Below are 13,134 nucleotides of genomic sequence, written 5' to 3'. Positions count from 1 at the left end.
AATAAGACGGAAAAAGGAACTTTTCTGTTCAAGCAACTACTTCCTATTCTACTTCTTGATGCTGTAAATGAAACTCATTTCAAAGTTAATGGTTATAAATGAAATTATACTTACTCGATATTTTTCTTACACGTGAAAAGAATTATATTAGCTTCATCATCAACAAAGATGAATCTTTCTCCGTCAATTGCTATATCATCCTGCTTCTGAACCATTTGCTGTATAGCCTCTACGGTGTTTCTGGGTAGACGAGGAGTCACCTTTCTTCGATTTTTATAAATAACGTCTCGGCATCTTTTAATTTCTTTATGATCAAGTGTGTCATGATGTTCCAATTTTGAAACTTCCTGCCTTATAATTTTATTTGGCTTCTCGTTCAATTGTTCAGTGGCTCGTCGCTTACAATTCTCTCTAAGAAAATGCCGTTGAACACCATCTTCATCTTCACAATGATTATGAATATCTTTCCTTTCTAAAACTTCACTTGTATTTTCATCCATTGTTATACTAGCATTACAGCTTTTCTTAGTACATCTGAAAGAAAGGAAATAATAATTAAATCGTATCACGTGTTCTAAACTTACTATTTAAAGAAAAATGTATTCACTATTTCACTGGCAAAAATGTTATATCTTCCATCACCTTTTAACAAAGTATAGGTCCAATTGACTGACATAAATACTAATGCAGGCTTACTTATTCACTTACGAAAGTATAGGACAAATTGCCTGGCATAAATATTAAAATAGGGACTAGACACATATTTTAACAAAATATAGACCCAACTGACTGACATGGATATTAATGTAACTTTCCATTACTTAACAAAGTATAGAAGCAACTGAATGGCATAAATATTAATATAGGTTACATCACTTAACAAAATATAGGTCCAACTTCCCGACATTAATACTAATAGTGTGTTACATCTTTTAACAAAGTATATATGGATCCTATTGACTAGCATAAATACTAATATAGGCTTACAGAACTTACTAAAATATAGGTCAAGCTGACTACTGAAAATACTAATGTAGGCTTTGCATAACTTAGCAAGCTATAGGCTTATATACATGCAAAAATTATGTACTACATTAACTTACCTCCAATTTGAGCCTTTTTTTCCTTGGCGAAAGAAACGATACTTAAAGCCTCCCATTAATACACAAGGTACACCTTTTTCTGTTTTCGTCAATGTAAACTCCATTCTGAAAGTTTCACTTATGTTTCTCCAGTTTATTGCTTCCTGTTTATATTACCCTCCTCACTAAAACTTGCGATTAATTCTCGATCCTGATTGGCTCGTTGTGATTCTCGTTCCTCATTGGCTTGTTCTATTATTGGTTTATTATATCCGCAATTCGTTCGGGGTTTTAACAGAACCTGAGGAGGTCTGACATACAGTTGCTGGTGACATTTGGGAGAGTGCACAACGGAGAAGAATAAGCTTTGCAGAGAAGAATTGCTGAGATGCATTGCTTTCCTGAAGAAGGTGTTCCAACCACAACCAACATAGATAACATCAGAGATGCATTAAAACAGCAAAACGTACAGTTCACGAACCTCATTCGTGTCCAAACAAAGGAGGGACCAGCACCCATCTTGAGAATGTTTTCAACATTTGCTCTGGCCATATACGTTGAACACGCTTTGCCGACAGTCGGCTAACGGAAACGCTTTGTTATCTCTCTGGGAGTGAAGCAAATACACAGTAATTAAAGAACTGAGGCCCTTTTCAGGCCCACAAACCAATTTCAGGTCCAAAACCTTTCTAATGTACACTGTCCGGTAAATATCTTCAGGATAAAACAGTTGAGAATGCTCTAAGAGCATTGCCAGAACGAACTTTAAAAGAATGGAGAGATCTAGCGGGAAGGATAGCTGTAATTGTTCCTAGATGTAAAGGTAAATCTTTTTATCCGCACCCTCTTCTCTTTCTCGCAAAAATTAACAAAATATCATCTCTTTATGACTTATAGTTCTCGAGATATGACTGCTTAAATATCTAGAAATTCGAACTTTTTTAGTCAGTATCACGGGAACGGTAAGTCATAGAGAGATGATATCAGTGTTAATCCCTAATAGAACATTAAACATTTTCGTACTGATATTAATTGATGGCCAGTTGCACAGTGGCCACCGGTTACTATTTGCTACCAAAATATTTACCACCCTTTTAGATATTGACCAACACCAATATGACCTCTCTATGACTTACGGTTCCTCAAATAATGCTCCTTAAATCTCTGGAAATCGGCCATTTTTGGCCAATATCATGGGAACGGTAATTCATAGAGAGACGATATTGGTCTTAATCAATACCTAAGAGGATGGTAAACACTTTGGTAGCAATATTAATTGGTGGCCATTGGCCAAACCAGAACTCTTTAAGTTCGTTGAAAACCGCGGCGAGACACAACATTCGACATGCTGCTTTAGAATTCTAACTGCATGTAGGAGGTACACGTAGATATAAGTTGCTGCATCACTCAAGGGGGCGAGCTTTCTTGCCAAGGGGCCCTATTTATCTCTAATACACTGACCACTCATTCTTGTAACAATTTATACGATAATACCTAGGTAATATATAACAAATGTTTCTCACAGCACCTAAGAACAACTAAGACGCAAATGCAAATCTAAGTATCATTTATAGAAAGGTGAAAGGATAGTTATTAAGATATGTGGTAGACACACCTGAAATATGTATACAAGTGCTTGTTTCTGATTGGCCAAAACTGGAAGATATAGACAAATCTTTATTTCTGATTGGTCGAACGTCTGTTCACGATATTTCAAGAGAACTTCTAGAAATATTTATATATATTGTTTATTTTATATATGTTTGTTTTCCTTACAGTATTTCAAAACTATTTGCTTTCAATAACTATATTCTTACAGTTTTAATCTTACAGTTAGATATGATACGGAAAATGAATGACTGGGACACATTCCCCAGTCACCCTCTCTAACGACGCCATTGCACACATATAATATAGATGACTGAAAATGCTATTGTTATCCATTACTTTGTATTTTTTTTTTTTTTTTGTTAAAACGACTTGCATTTTGGTGACTGTTTTTATTAGTCGATATACTTATGGTAATGATGGCAACGTTGCACAAGATTTTTTTCGCAATTTCCAATTTTGTTGCCTGCTCATTAAGGCTTTATCTGTGTCAACAGATAAGCGTGGGAAAATTTGCGCAATGTCGGTGCACCCTTTTTTTCATTTCACTTTTACAATGCAATGAAGGGGAAGGGGAGGGGGAAGACACATGTAAAAAAAAGAAAATAAAAGTGACTGCCTTTGTGACTTCATCACGCTTAAACCACCCGACCGATCTTTAAAAAAATCAACATAGATGAGGTTCGGACACGAGGTGTTTATCATATCACTTTAACGGTAGAACTTAGGGGAGGGGGTGGAGAGGGGAGAAATATATAAAAATAAATGAAACTTAATTACTCTTGAATCAATCAAATTTTCAACATATATGAAATTCAAACCTGGGAAGATTTTTATGATTTCATTTTGACAGTAGATTTTAGGGGAGGGGCAGGGGGAAGAGGAAATATATGAAAATGAATAAAACTAAACTCTTGAACCACCCTACCGATCTCGATCTAATTTTCAACATAAATAAGGTTTGGGCCTAGGATGCTTTCTTCATTTCACTTTTACAGTACAAAGAAGGGGAGTGGAAAGAGAGGGGACAGATATATAAAAATAAATAAAACTTAACTCTTGAACCACTCAACCGATCTTGATCAAACTTTCAACATATATAGGGATCGGGGATGGGATGTTTTTGTCACTTAACTTTTACAGTGCAACCTAGGGGAAGGGGAGGGAGGAGATATATAAAAATCAATTCATATAAGACTAAAAGTGACTACTTTTGTAACTTAATAACTCTTGAACTATCCGATCGATCTCAAACAAATTATCAACTACATGAGTTTTGAGGCAGGGATTGCTTTAGGCTATTCAGTATCACGATGCAACGTAGGGAGGGGAAGGGGAGAGAGAAATTTCAGAATTATCAAAAATGACCGAAATTAGTTTTGAATCCATAGTTTGCAGGGTCGGTGAAAGAAACAGTGACACTTCTGGTACTGTTTCAATCCAAGTTCAGCGCTGATGGTTGGGGATGAGGTTCGAGGCTGGGCTGGATTTAGGCTATTCAGTTTGATGGTAGAACTGAGAGTTGGGGGGAGTGGGTATAAATATAAATAAGTCCCGAACAACTCGAACGATCTTGACCAAATTTTAACATATGAGGTTCAGGCCTGGAATCGTCTCTATGATTTAAATTGGAAGGAGGGGGAGATATATAAAAATTAATTTATATAACAATGAAAGTGACTATTTTTGTAACTTAATAAATCTTGAACTATCCGACCGATCTCAATCAAATTTTCGAGTTACACGACGTTCGGATCTGGAAACATTTTTGTAATTCAATTTTTACGGTAGATGCTAGGGGAGCGGGAAGGGAAGGGGACGTATAAATAAAAATTAATAAAACTAATAATTAATAAAACTAATAACTTTTGAACCACCCAACCAATCTCGATCAAATTTTCAACATGTGTGAGGGTCGGCGCTTGGGTGTTTTTTATCGTTTCACTTTGACGAGCCAGCATAGGGAAGGGGGATATATATATTTATATATATATACATGAAAATTAAAATTAAATTGACTTCATCACTCTTTTACCACCCGACCGATTTCAACCAAATTTTAAACATACATGAGTTTTGGTGCAGGGATTACTTAAGCTACTAACTTTGACGATGTAAATGATCAAAATGATTCCTATTAGTGTTGAATCTTTAGTTCTCGGGGTCGATGAGAGGAACAGTGACACATCTGATGCTGTAACAATCCAAGTTCAGGTCTGTACGTTGGGGAGGGGGAGGAAACAACGTAGGGAGGGGAACAAACATTAAAAATGAATGGAAATGACTAATATTAGTGTCGAATCCATAGTTTTAGGATTAGCTTAGATTTACGGTGACAATTTTGATGGCGTGTGCCGCAGCACGGTTGAGGGGAAGGGGGAACTATATATAATAATGATCAAAAATGACAAATATTATTGTCTAATCCGTGGTTTTCGGGATCATTCAAATGAACAGTGACATTTTCGATCCGGTTTAAATCCAAAATCATCCCCACCAGTTGAAGGAGAGGGAGAAAGAGTTACATAAAAATGATCGAAAATGGCCACTATCAGTATCGAATGTATAGTTTTCTGAGCCACTTAGATGAACAGTGATACTTTCGATCCCGTTTAAATTCAGATCCATACCTTCAACTTGGGGGAGGAAGAGGTTTAAAAATAATCGAAAATGACCGATATTAGTGCTGAATCCACATTTTTGAGGGTCTCTGGGATGAACGCTGGTACTTCCAATGACATGGGCCGCAACATGGTGGAGGGGGATATAATAGTCGAAAATGACCGGTATTAGTGTTGAATCTATAGTTTTGGGATCGAGGAGATGAACTGTGACACTTCTGATGCTGTTAAAATCCAAATTCAGTCTTGCATCTTGGGAGAGGGGGAAGGGAAATAAATCAAACGGATAAAAATAACCCATATTAGTGTCGAAATCATAATTTCCGGCATCGTTGAGATGACCGGTGACATCCGATGTCCTGCCGCGCAACATAGAAGAGGAGGGGGAGATATATAAAAATGGTCAAAATTTTCCAATATTACTGTTTGATCCGTATTTTTTCGGGACGCTGAGATGAAGAATGACACTTCAGATCCCGTTTAAAACCACAGTCAGCCCCGTAACTTGGGAGAGGGGGAGATAATAGAATGATCGAAAACGATTAATATTAGTGTCGAATTCATGATTTTCGGGGTCGCCGAGATGATCAGTGATCTTTCCGATGCCGTTTAATTCGATGCCATTAAAAACGAAAACAGCATATTTCGTGGTTACTAAACACATGAGATACGGAATTGTGCACTTAAATTTTCATTTTACGCAGCGAAGTGGGTAAATATATGCTAGTAAAACTTCATAACTTTGGAACCACCGAACCGATCTCATTCAAATTTTCAACGGATGAAATTCGGACTTGGAATAACTTTTATCATTTTAGTTTGATGGTATATATGTATCAGACCACCCGGTAAAGGTATTTTTTGTTCGTAGTGCACGTAGACACATCAAACAAAAAATGAATCATTACAGACTACAAGAAAGAAGTATCGCATTTTTCCTCAACCCCTACCGAAGTTGAGCATTGTGGGTCTTCACAGGCAGGCCTAGTGTATCATCTTACAACACGAATCAAGTTTGCGGACAGATAGTCGGGCCTGTAAATATCTGAGGATTCAGTGAATACATTCCGGTGCATGCTAATCTATTGAGAGCAATATCCATGCGACACATGTTTCAATATGCCTCTGAAACAAGTTGAAAGCCGTGAATTAGTTTGAAATAAATAATTGCTAGCATCTCAGGTTCTTATTCTCAGATCGGTGCTATGGTTGTCACGACAGTAGCAACACCATGCGGCTTAGCTGTAATGTTTTTGCCTCTACCGAAGTCGATGTTGATAAGTAACTTAAGATTAAAAGGTAAACTCTTCTATCCCATAGCAGCCTAGGGTGATGATTTAAAATATATCTTTCTTACTCATCGTAGTTTCAGGAGACAGTATAGTTGTACCTCTTTGTTTATTGCATCCTCTGGGACAGGTAGTTATAGAAATATACCGTTGCCTGTTACGGCTTCAGAAGTAGGATTTAAGAAAACCTCCGTAACACAAAACGATCTCAGAAATAGTTTAAGAAGGTTAGCGATCAGCACTGGAACTAATTCTTCTGTCCACTTGAGGTCCTCTTTTATGGCTGTCCTCTGAAGGGAAAGTTCGTGAGGAGAGGGTTGGCCATCTTAGATTTCCTTCGGATCCAACTGCGCGTCTTTCTGGTATCCTCCTTCCACCGTCTCTTCGTGATTTGTTTTGAACAGAAAACACGTGCTCGTTAATGAAGCATGCTTTATAGTAGTTGCTTACACCTGAGATGCTGAACCTTACAGCAACTAAACCAGGAACAGAATTCACAAGATTATTTGAAAAGCAAATATTGCTCTGGAAACATTTGTTAATAAGGTTCTATCTTCTGGAACACTGCCGATTTAGGGATTCTTATTTTATGATTGTAGCCCCTATAATGTCCAATGCCGTCCAGAGTGTATAATTTTTTTTGCATTTGTATAATAACTCGTGAATGGCCTGTTTCTGCGACTGGTCTAAATTAGGATTAATATCAAAAACATAAATTTTGAAAATGTTTATCTATACTTCAAAGAATTGTAAACCTCCTCTTTTCATGTACAATTTTTATTTTTTTCTATTGAGCTCGCTTTCATTGTTGCAAAAGATTAATCTTGACATGCCACAAGATTCACCGTTGGAGTATTTTTCCTTAAAGTTACAGGATAACTGATTGGATTGGAAATTACCAGTCATGTTGTTTACGAATAACCTTTGCTCAATAGTTTATATTTGTCAAGGAAGCTGTGAAGAAACAATACGAAGAAACATGCAGAATCGTCAATCTGTGTTTTTGCTATCACCGGAATAAATGCGTGGAAAAGTGGAACTAAAGTAATGCGTTTGTCCATAAAAAAAAGCAAGCTTGTTTTCTTTGTCTAAGTATATGAGTCGTGTGTTGCAGGGACGTACGCAAGAGGGGGTCACGGGGATCCGGACCCCCCCCGAAATTTCGACTTTTTAAAAAATGTAGCCTAATTTTGGGGGCAATTTTAGGAATTTTAATATAAAATACCTTCATATTTAGTTTGGACCCCCCCGAAATAAATTCCTGGGTACGCTACTGGTGTGTTGTGATAAAATATTTTCCTGGTTCTTTTCCGGTAACGATGGATTTTTCTGATTTTTAAATAGAGAGATAAGATTCTTTGTTAAATCGATTGTAACATATAAGCGTTTAAGCAAGCATAAACCAAAAATAACTGGAATACATGATTTCTTCATCATACGAAAGTAATGAAAGAATTTCGTTTCCCAACGTTGAATGATAGCTTTGCTACATATTTCAAGTTAATTTTATTTCATATCCCTTTAACCGCTGTTTTATGTTGTATTAATTGAACATCAGGAAGTAAATATTCAAAAGGCCAGATGGAAATGCTGGATCCGGTGTCCACTAGCACTGTTCCTCTGCGCAATTTAGTGATTATTTATAGGCTTTTTTCTGTCATTAGAATTGCTTGATCTTTGACTCCTGGACAAGGGTCGGCTCTACTCGCTTTTTGGAGGTTTAAAATTGGTAGAAGGGCAGTGCCTACGCTTTCTGCATATTGGGAAGTCCAGTATTTGTTCTTCTGTTGTGGATTTCTTGGAGGTTTTCTGGTGACCCCTGATTCCTCTATACTTCTCCACGTTCTAATAGTTTTCTTGCTTCATCGCTGATTCCCTTAATTCCCTTTCTATTTTGGTTATGCAAACTGGTTTGTGCAACTATTAAATACGGATCTGCCATTTTATTGGCCAGGGAAGAAAAATCGTTTTAAACAGTAGTATTCTCCTGGTGTGGAGATTCTACGACGTCGAGGTTAGACTTCTGATCTTTCTCTAGTTGTGGTGGTGATATTGAAGTATGTAATAGCAGAGAGGATTATATTTAAAAAATAGGATTTTGTCTAGGTACTGCTAAATTGACATTAACTTTATCCTGTAATGATTCAAGAGACTGAGGTAGTACATTTATGTATATACAAATATAGTGCGACAATAACATATCGAATTGTTTTTTTTTTTTTTTTGCAATAGAGAAATGAAAACTGCACCGAAACAAATATGTCTATGAGCTTAGTCGTTGCTAAGCGGTTATCGTGCGTGCCTTTGGAGTGGGAGACCCGGGTTCAACTCCCGGCGGAGCTCATGTGTTTCGGATTCTACGTTCCCTTCTTATATAGTCTCGCTGCTGAAGGGGATGTTAAATTCAAAATTAACTCAACTGAAAGTATATGTCTCTCAAATGGCTAGAACAAATGTCAGTAATCGAGCAGTAACAGTTACACATTATTATTATTATTATTATTATTATTATTATTATTATTATTATTATTATTATTATTATTATTGAGTAGAATCTTGCAATTAGGTTTTGTTCCCTGCAGATGGGAATGTCAACTACGAAATCTCATAGGTAGTTATATAATGCTTATATGAAGCATTGTGTAGCATTTGAGTTGCGCAATATTTCGTACGACAGTGAGTCTTTGAAGCATGTCTTTAAGACAGAAAACCGAGAGAACAGTGGTGCACATGTAGAAGCCACGGATCATGTTTTGTTGGTCACTAATTTTCTCGCTATTCTCACATTAAATTAACAGTTGAATCCTTTGGGGGCATATGTATGGATTTCATGAAGAGATCGAAGTAAAAAAAATTCTGTAAGAGTGCTGTAAATATGTGAGACAAATAGATAAAAAAAAGTTACTGGAAAAGTGAAGGCACTGATTACTGCTAACCATTCGCATTAAAATTGACAACATTGCATATTAGCATAAGCTATGGTTTGTTTCATAGTTACTTCGGCTAAAACAGTAAAATAGATAAATTGATTCGATTAGACAAATATATTATAATATTCCAGAGAAACAAAAATTTTAAGTGATACAAAATTACGACGTTCAATAGTATAATAGTACATTTGTGTGTTGTTGCTAAGTGTTAATGCAAGTAACATGATGATGTCTTAATCTTTAAAAATCCCCCTTTGTCAATTTTAAACTTACTGCCTTTTTCGCTTTATTGTTTTATATTCTATCTTGTTTTGCGGTATTCTTGCCGTTTAGTACTTCATTTTGGACGTTATAACAAAAATATTAAATTCGGTGGTACGAATAGTTGAGTTAAGTTGATTTTGAGTTTAACATCCCTTTCAGCAGCGAGGCTATATGAGACAGGAACTACTGATTAACATGGAATCCGAACCACATGAGCTCCCACCGGGAGTCGAACCCGGGTCTCACACTTGGTATGAATAATGTATCCTGTCTCGTGTTTCTTGTAGGCATATAATATTGTTCTCCCGCTGGCCTTGTAGCTAACACGTGCCTCTTTGGTCACATGGTCTCATGGAAGAATTAATAAAATCTGAACTATTATAGTGGTTCGGATTCCACCTTAACCTATAAGTCTCTGTCTCATACAGTCTCGGTGCTGAAAAGAAACACTAACCTTCATCGAACAAACAAACAGATATAACCCTACTTTAGTCTCGCCATTCCATTTCAAAATGAAATGAAATCTTACAGTTTAACGTCCCGCGATAATGCCCTTTAGGTTAAGGGAGGCTATGATTATGGCAAGTGAATGACGATGGAATAATTAATGGAATGAGAATGCAGAGTGCATCACAAACTAACTTCTCCGGGGATTGAATCAATGCACTATTCCATTTGAAATCAAATCAAATTTCTAGTTTTATATCCCTTGATTATCCTCTATAGCTTATAACCGACGGGTGGTTAATGAGAGTGAGTGATTATGAAATAATTGTTGGAAAGGAAAATGTGGAAAGAAATGGGACGGCCCAAGAAAGTCAACATCAATTATCCATGTGATTCATTTGCTACAAAGTTAACTAGTGTTTAAAGCAATTGCTCTAATTGCATTACTCACATTTACTCACTGAACTCGCATTTTACACATTTTACACACAATATCTTTGTTTGTTTGTTAGTGTCTTCGTATGTTACAATTACTCCTTTTGCAAATGCCCAGTTGTTTTAGGTGCTCACTTGTACGTAACCAGTCAGGGTCGAGATATTGCATTCTGGTGCCTCTGGAAATGTAGCTTTATCGCTGGCGCAACTTTTGGAAGCGTATCAGGGTAATAGCTTCATTAGTAAAGCAGATATGAGTGCATACTCGGTTTTCCTATGGCCCAGCATGCAAATACCTTTTGGAGGGTGCACAAACAGGGGTGTGTGTGTGTGTGTGTGTGTGTGTGTGTGAAAAATTGGTCACCTTTTGGCTTTCAAAAATTTCTCCCGACCTCACTTTTCAAGATGCAAGGATGAAAATTTTCACACGTATTATGTACAAGCGTTGGATTTATAGTAATGGCAACACTGCTATATATACAGCGTGCGGGAAAAGTCCCGGAACGGTCCAATATCTTGCGAAGTATATAAATCAGCAAAACAAATATAACACTTGTTAAATACTTTTGAAAAAGCTATTCAGTGGTACCAAACGCAATCCCCTATTTCCCCGCCCTTCGGGGGTACGGGGGGTAACTTTAAAATTTTAAATAGGAAGCCCCATTTCTTATTGCAGATTTGGATTCTCCAGAAAAGGTGACAGTGATTTGATCCATAATTGAAAACAGTGTCTTCACAGACGACGCTTGAATCGACACACAAGAAAAGACGGTGCGTCAAAACGTTACGAAAATGCGAACTTTCAGTCCTGTGCTCTGTGGTCGTACGGTTAGCGTATTGGATTGCAGACTGAGAGGTTCTAAGTTCGCTCCTCGTTGCAGCCAATATTCTTTATTTTATTTCCCCAAATAAATTCCATACGTTTTAACTTCAATTAGTGCTATTTTGAAGTTACAAAGAATACAAATTTCGATAATGTTTTGCAAACTAGCTTTATGAAGTAGTTCTTAGTAATAGGGTTATTAAGGTTAGAGTTCATAGGGTTATTTGTATTTTCTTGCAAATTAATAAATATGGACAAATACTTTTTTTTTATCGAAGTTGAAATGTATGACTTAATTATTTGGGTATGCAAAATTCACATAAAAATGTTACTGTGCGCGGAATCGAACTCACGACCTCTCATTTCGCAGTCTAGTACGCTAACCATAAGTCCACAGAATACGACACTGAGAAGCAACATTTTGGTACTGTTTTGTCGCCCCCTTTTTTGCGTGTCGATTCAAGTGCCATCCGTAAAAGCACTGTTTTCGATTTTGGGTCAAATCATTGTTGTTGTTGTTTTTTTAAACCAAATTTGCAATGGGAATTCCCATTTAAAATTTTGAAGTTACTCCCCGTACCCCCGAAGGACAGGAGGATAAGAGGTTGCGTTTGGTACCATTGGATGACTTTTTCAAAACTATTTAACACGTCTTATTTTTGTTTTGCTGATCTGTATACTTCGCAAGATATTGGACCGTTCCGGGATTTTTTCTCTACCCTGTATAATCGGGAACAAAGCAATCTATTAGAATTCATACCAGCGGTAGGTTAGATGCCGACCCTCACTCAGAGCACATGGATTGCCTTCTCTACCCTCCATGCGCGCGCAACGCCAGCAGTTCAAAGGCAGTTCTGAGTGAGTGCTCGTGAATTGCAGTCACGCTGCATCAGTGGTCGCGGAATACAATCATGTTGAAGAAGCAAGATCAAAGGAGCTGGTTGAAAATTGAATGTGTTAGAGGTAGGAATGCCAAACAGTGCTATGAAGTACTACAAGGTGTTTGCGCTGCAAGTACATTACTATTCCGTATAGTAGGAAGGTGGGTCAAAGCCTTTAATGATGGACGACAAAATGTCACAGACATGTCTTGCTTCGGCCATCCTCCTGTAAGTGAAGATGATGTGCAGAACGTGAACGTGTTAGTGCTAGCGGATTGGAATGCCCTGACTCGTCAATTGGCCAGCGGTACACGACTAGGGCATTCGACTGTGCTGAAAATTCTGAAGAAGATTCTGGGGTTGCCTAAAATCGCCTTAAGGTGGGTTCCATATGATCTGACTGAACAACACAAGTGACTGCGATAGGATGCCGCTCAAACACACTTGGAGCAGTATCAACGTCAAGGTGAGGCCTTCTTACGGCGGATCACTGCTATTCATGAGACATGGGCCAGAGCGTATGAACCACAGCTGAAATGGCAATCAAACGAGTGGCGTCATCCTGGGTCAACCAGAAAAACAACAGTTCGGAATATCCAGCCAATGTGAAAGCTATGCTCATCATTGCATACGAATGGAATGGTGTAATCATAAACCATACCGTCCCACAAGGACAAACCGTTAGTACAGAGTACTACTGCAAGTTTTTGCAAAACAATCTGCGAGCAGCTGCAAGACGGAAACGACGCCATTT

At 37.5% G+C, this 13,134-nt stretch overlaps 2 protein-coding genes across 3 annotated transcripts in view; both read left to right on the top strand.

Annotated features, from left to right (window-relative positions):
• The window catches only part of LOC145681474 (uncharacterized), a 561,318-nt gene that overhangs the window by 77,528 nt on the left and 470,656 nt on the right, over positions 1–13,134 (top strand). The window lies entirely within an intron of this gene.
• Positions 12,411–12,797, top strand: LOC145681881 (histone-lysine N-methyltransferase SETMAR-like). The gene has a single exon (XM_081753485.1). The coding sequence runs from the start codon at positions 12,411–12,413 to the stop codon at positions 12,795–12,797; it is 387 nt and encodes a 128-aa protein (XP_081609611.1).

This window comes from Thermobia domestica, chromosome 3 (genome assembly GCF_964235325.1).
Source record: "Thermobia domestica chromosome 3, izTheDome1.hap1.1, whole genome shotgun sequence".
NCBI classification, from domain to species: domain Eukaryota; kingdom Metazoa; phylum Arthropoda; class Insecta; order Zygentoma; family Lepismatidae; genus Thermobia; species Thermobia domestica.
Note: the sequence above shows the minus strand (reverse complement) of the source record. Positions and strands in the feature narration are given on the sequence as shown.

What these genes read in the sequence shown, in the direction of transcription:
- LOC145681881 (XM_081753485.1), top strand. Translation starts at nt 12,411, where the DNA reads ATGTTGAAGAAGCAAGATCAAAGGAGCTGGTTGAAAATTGAATGTGTT.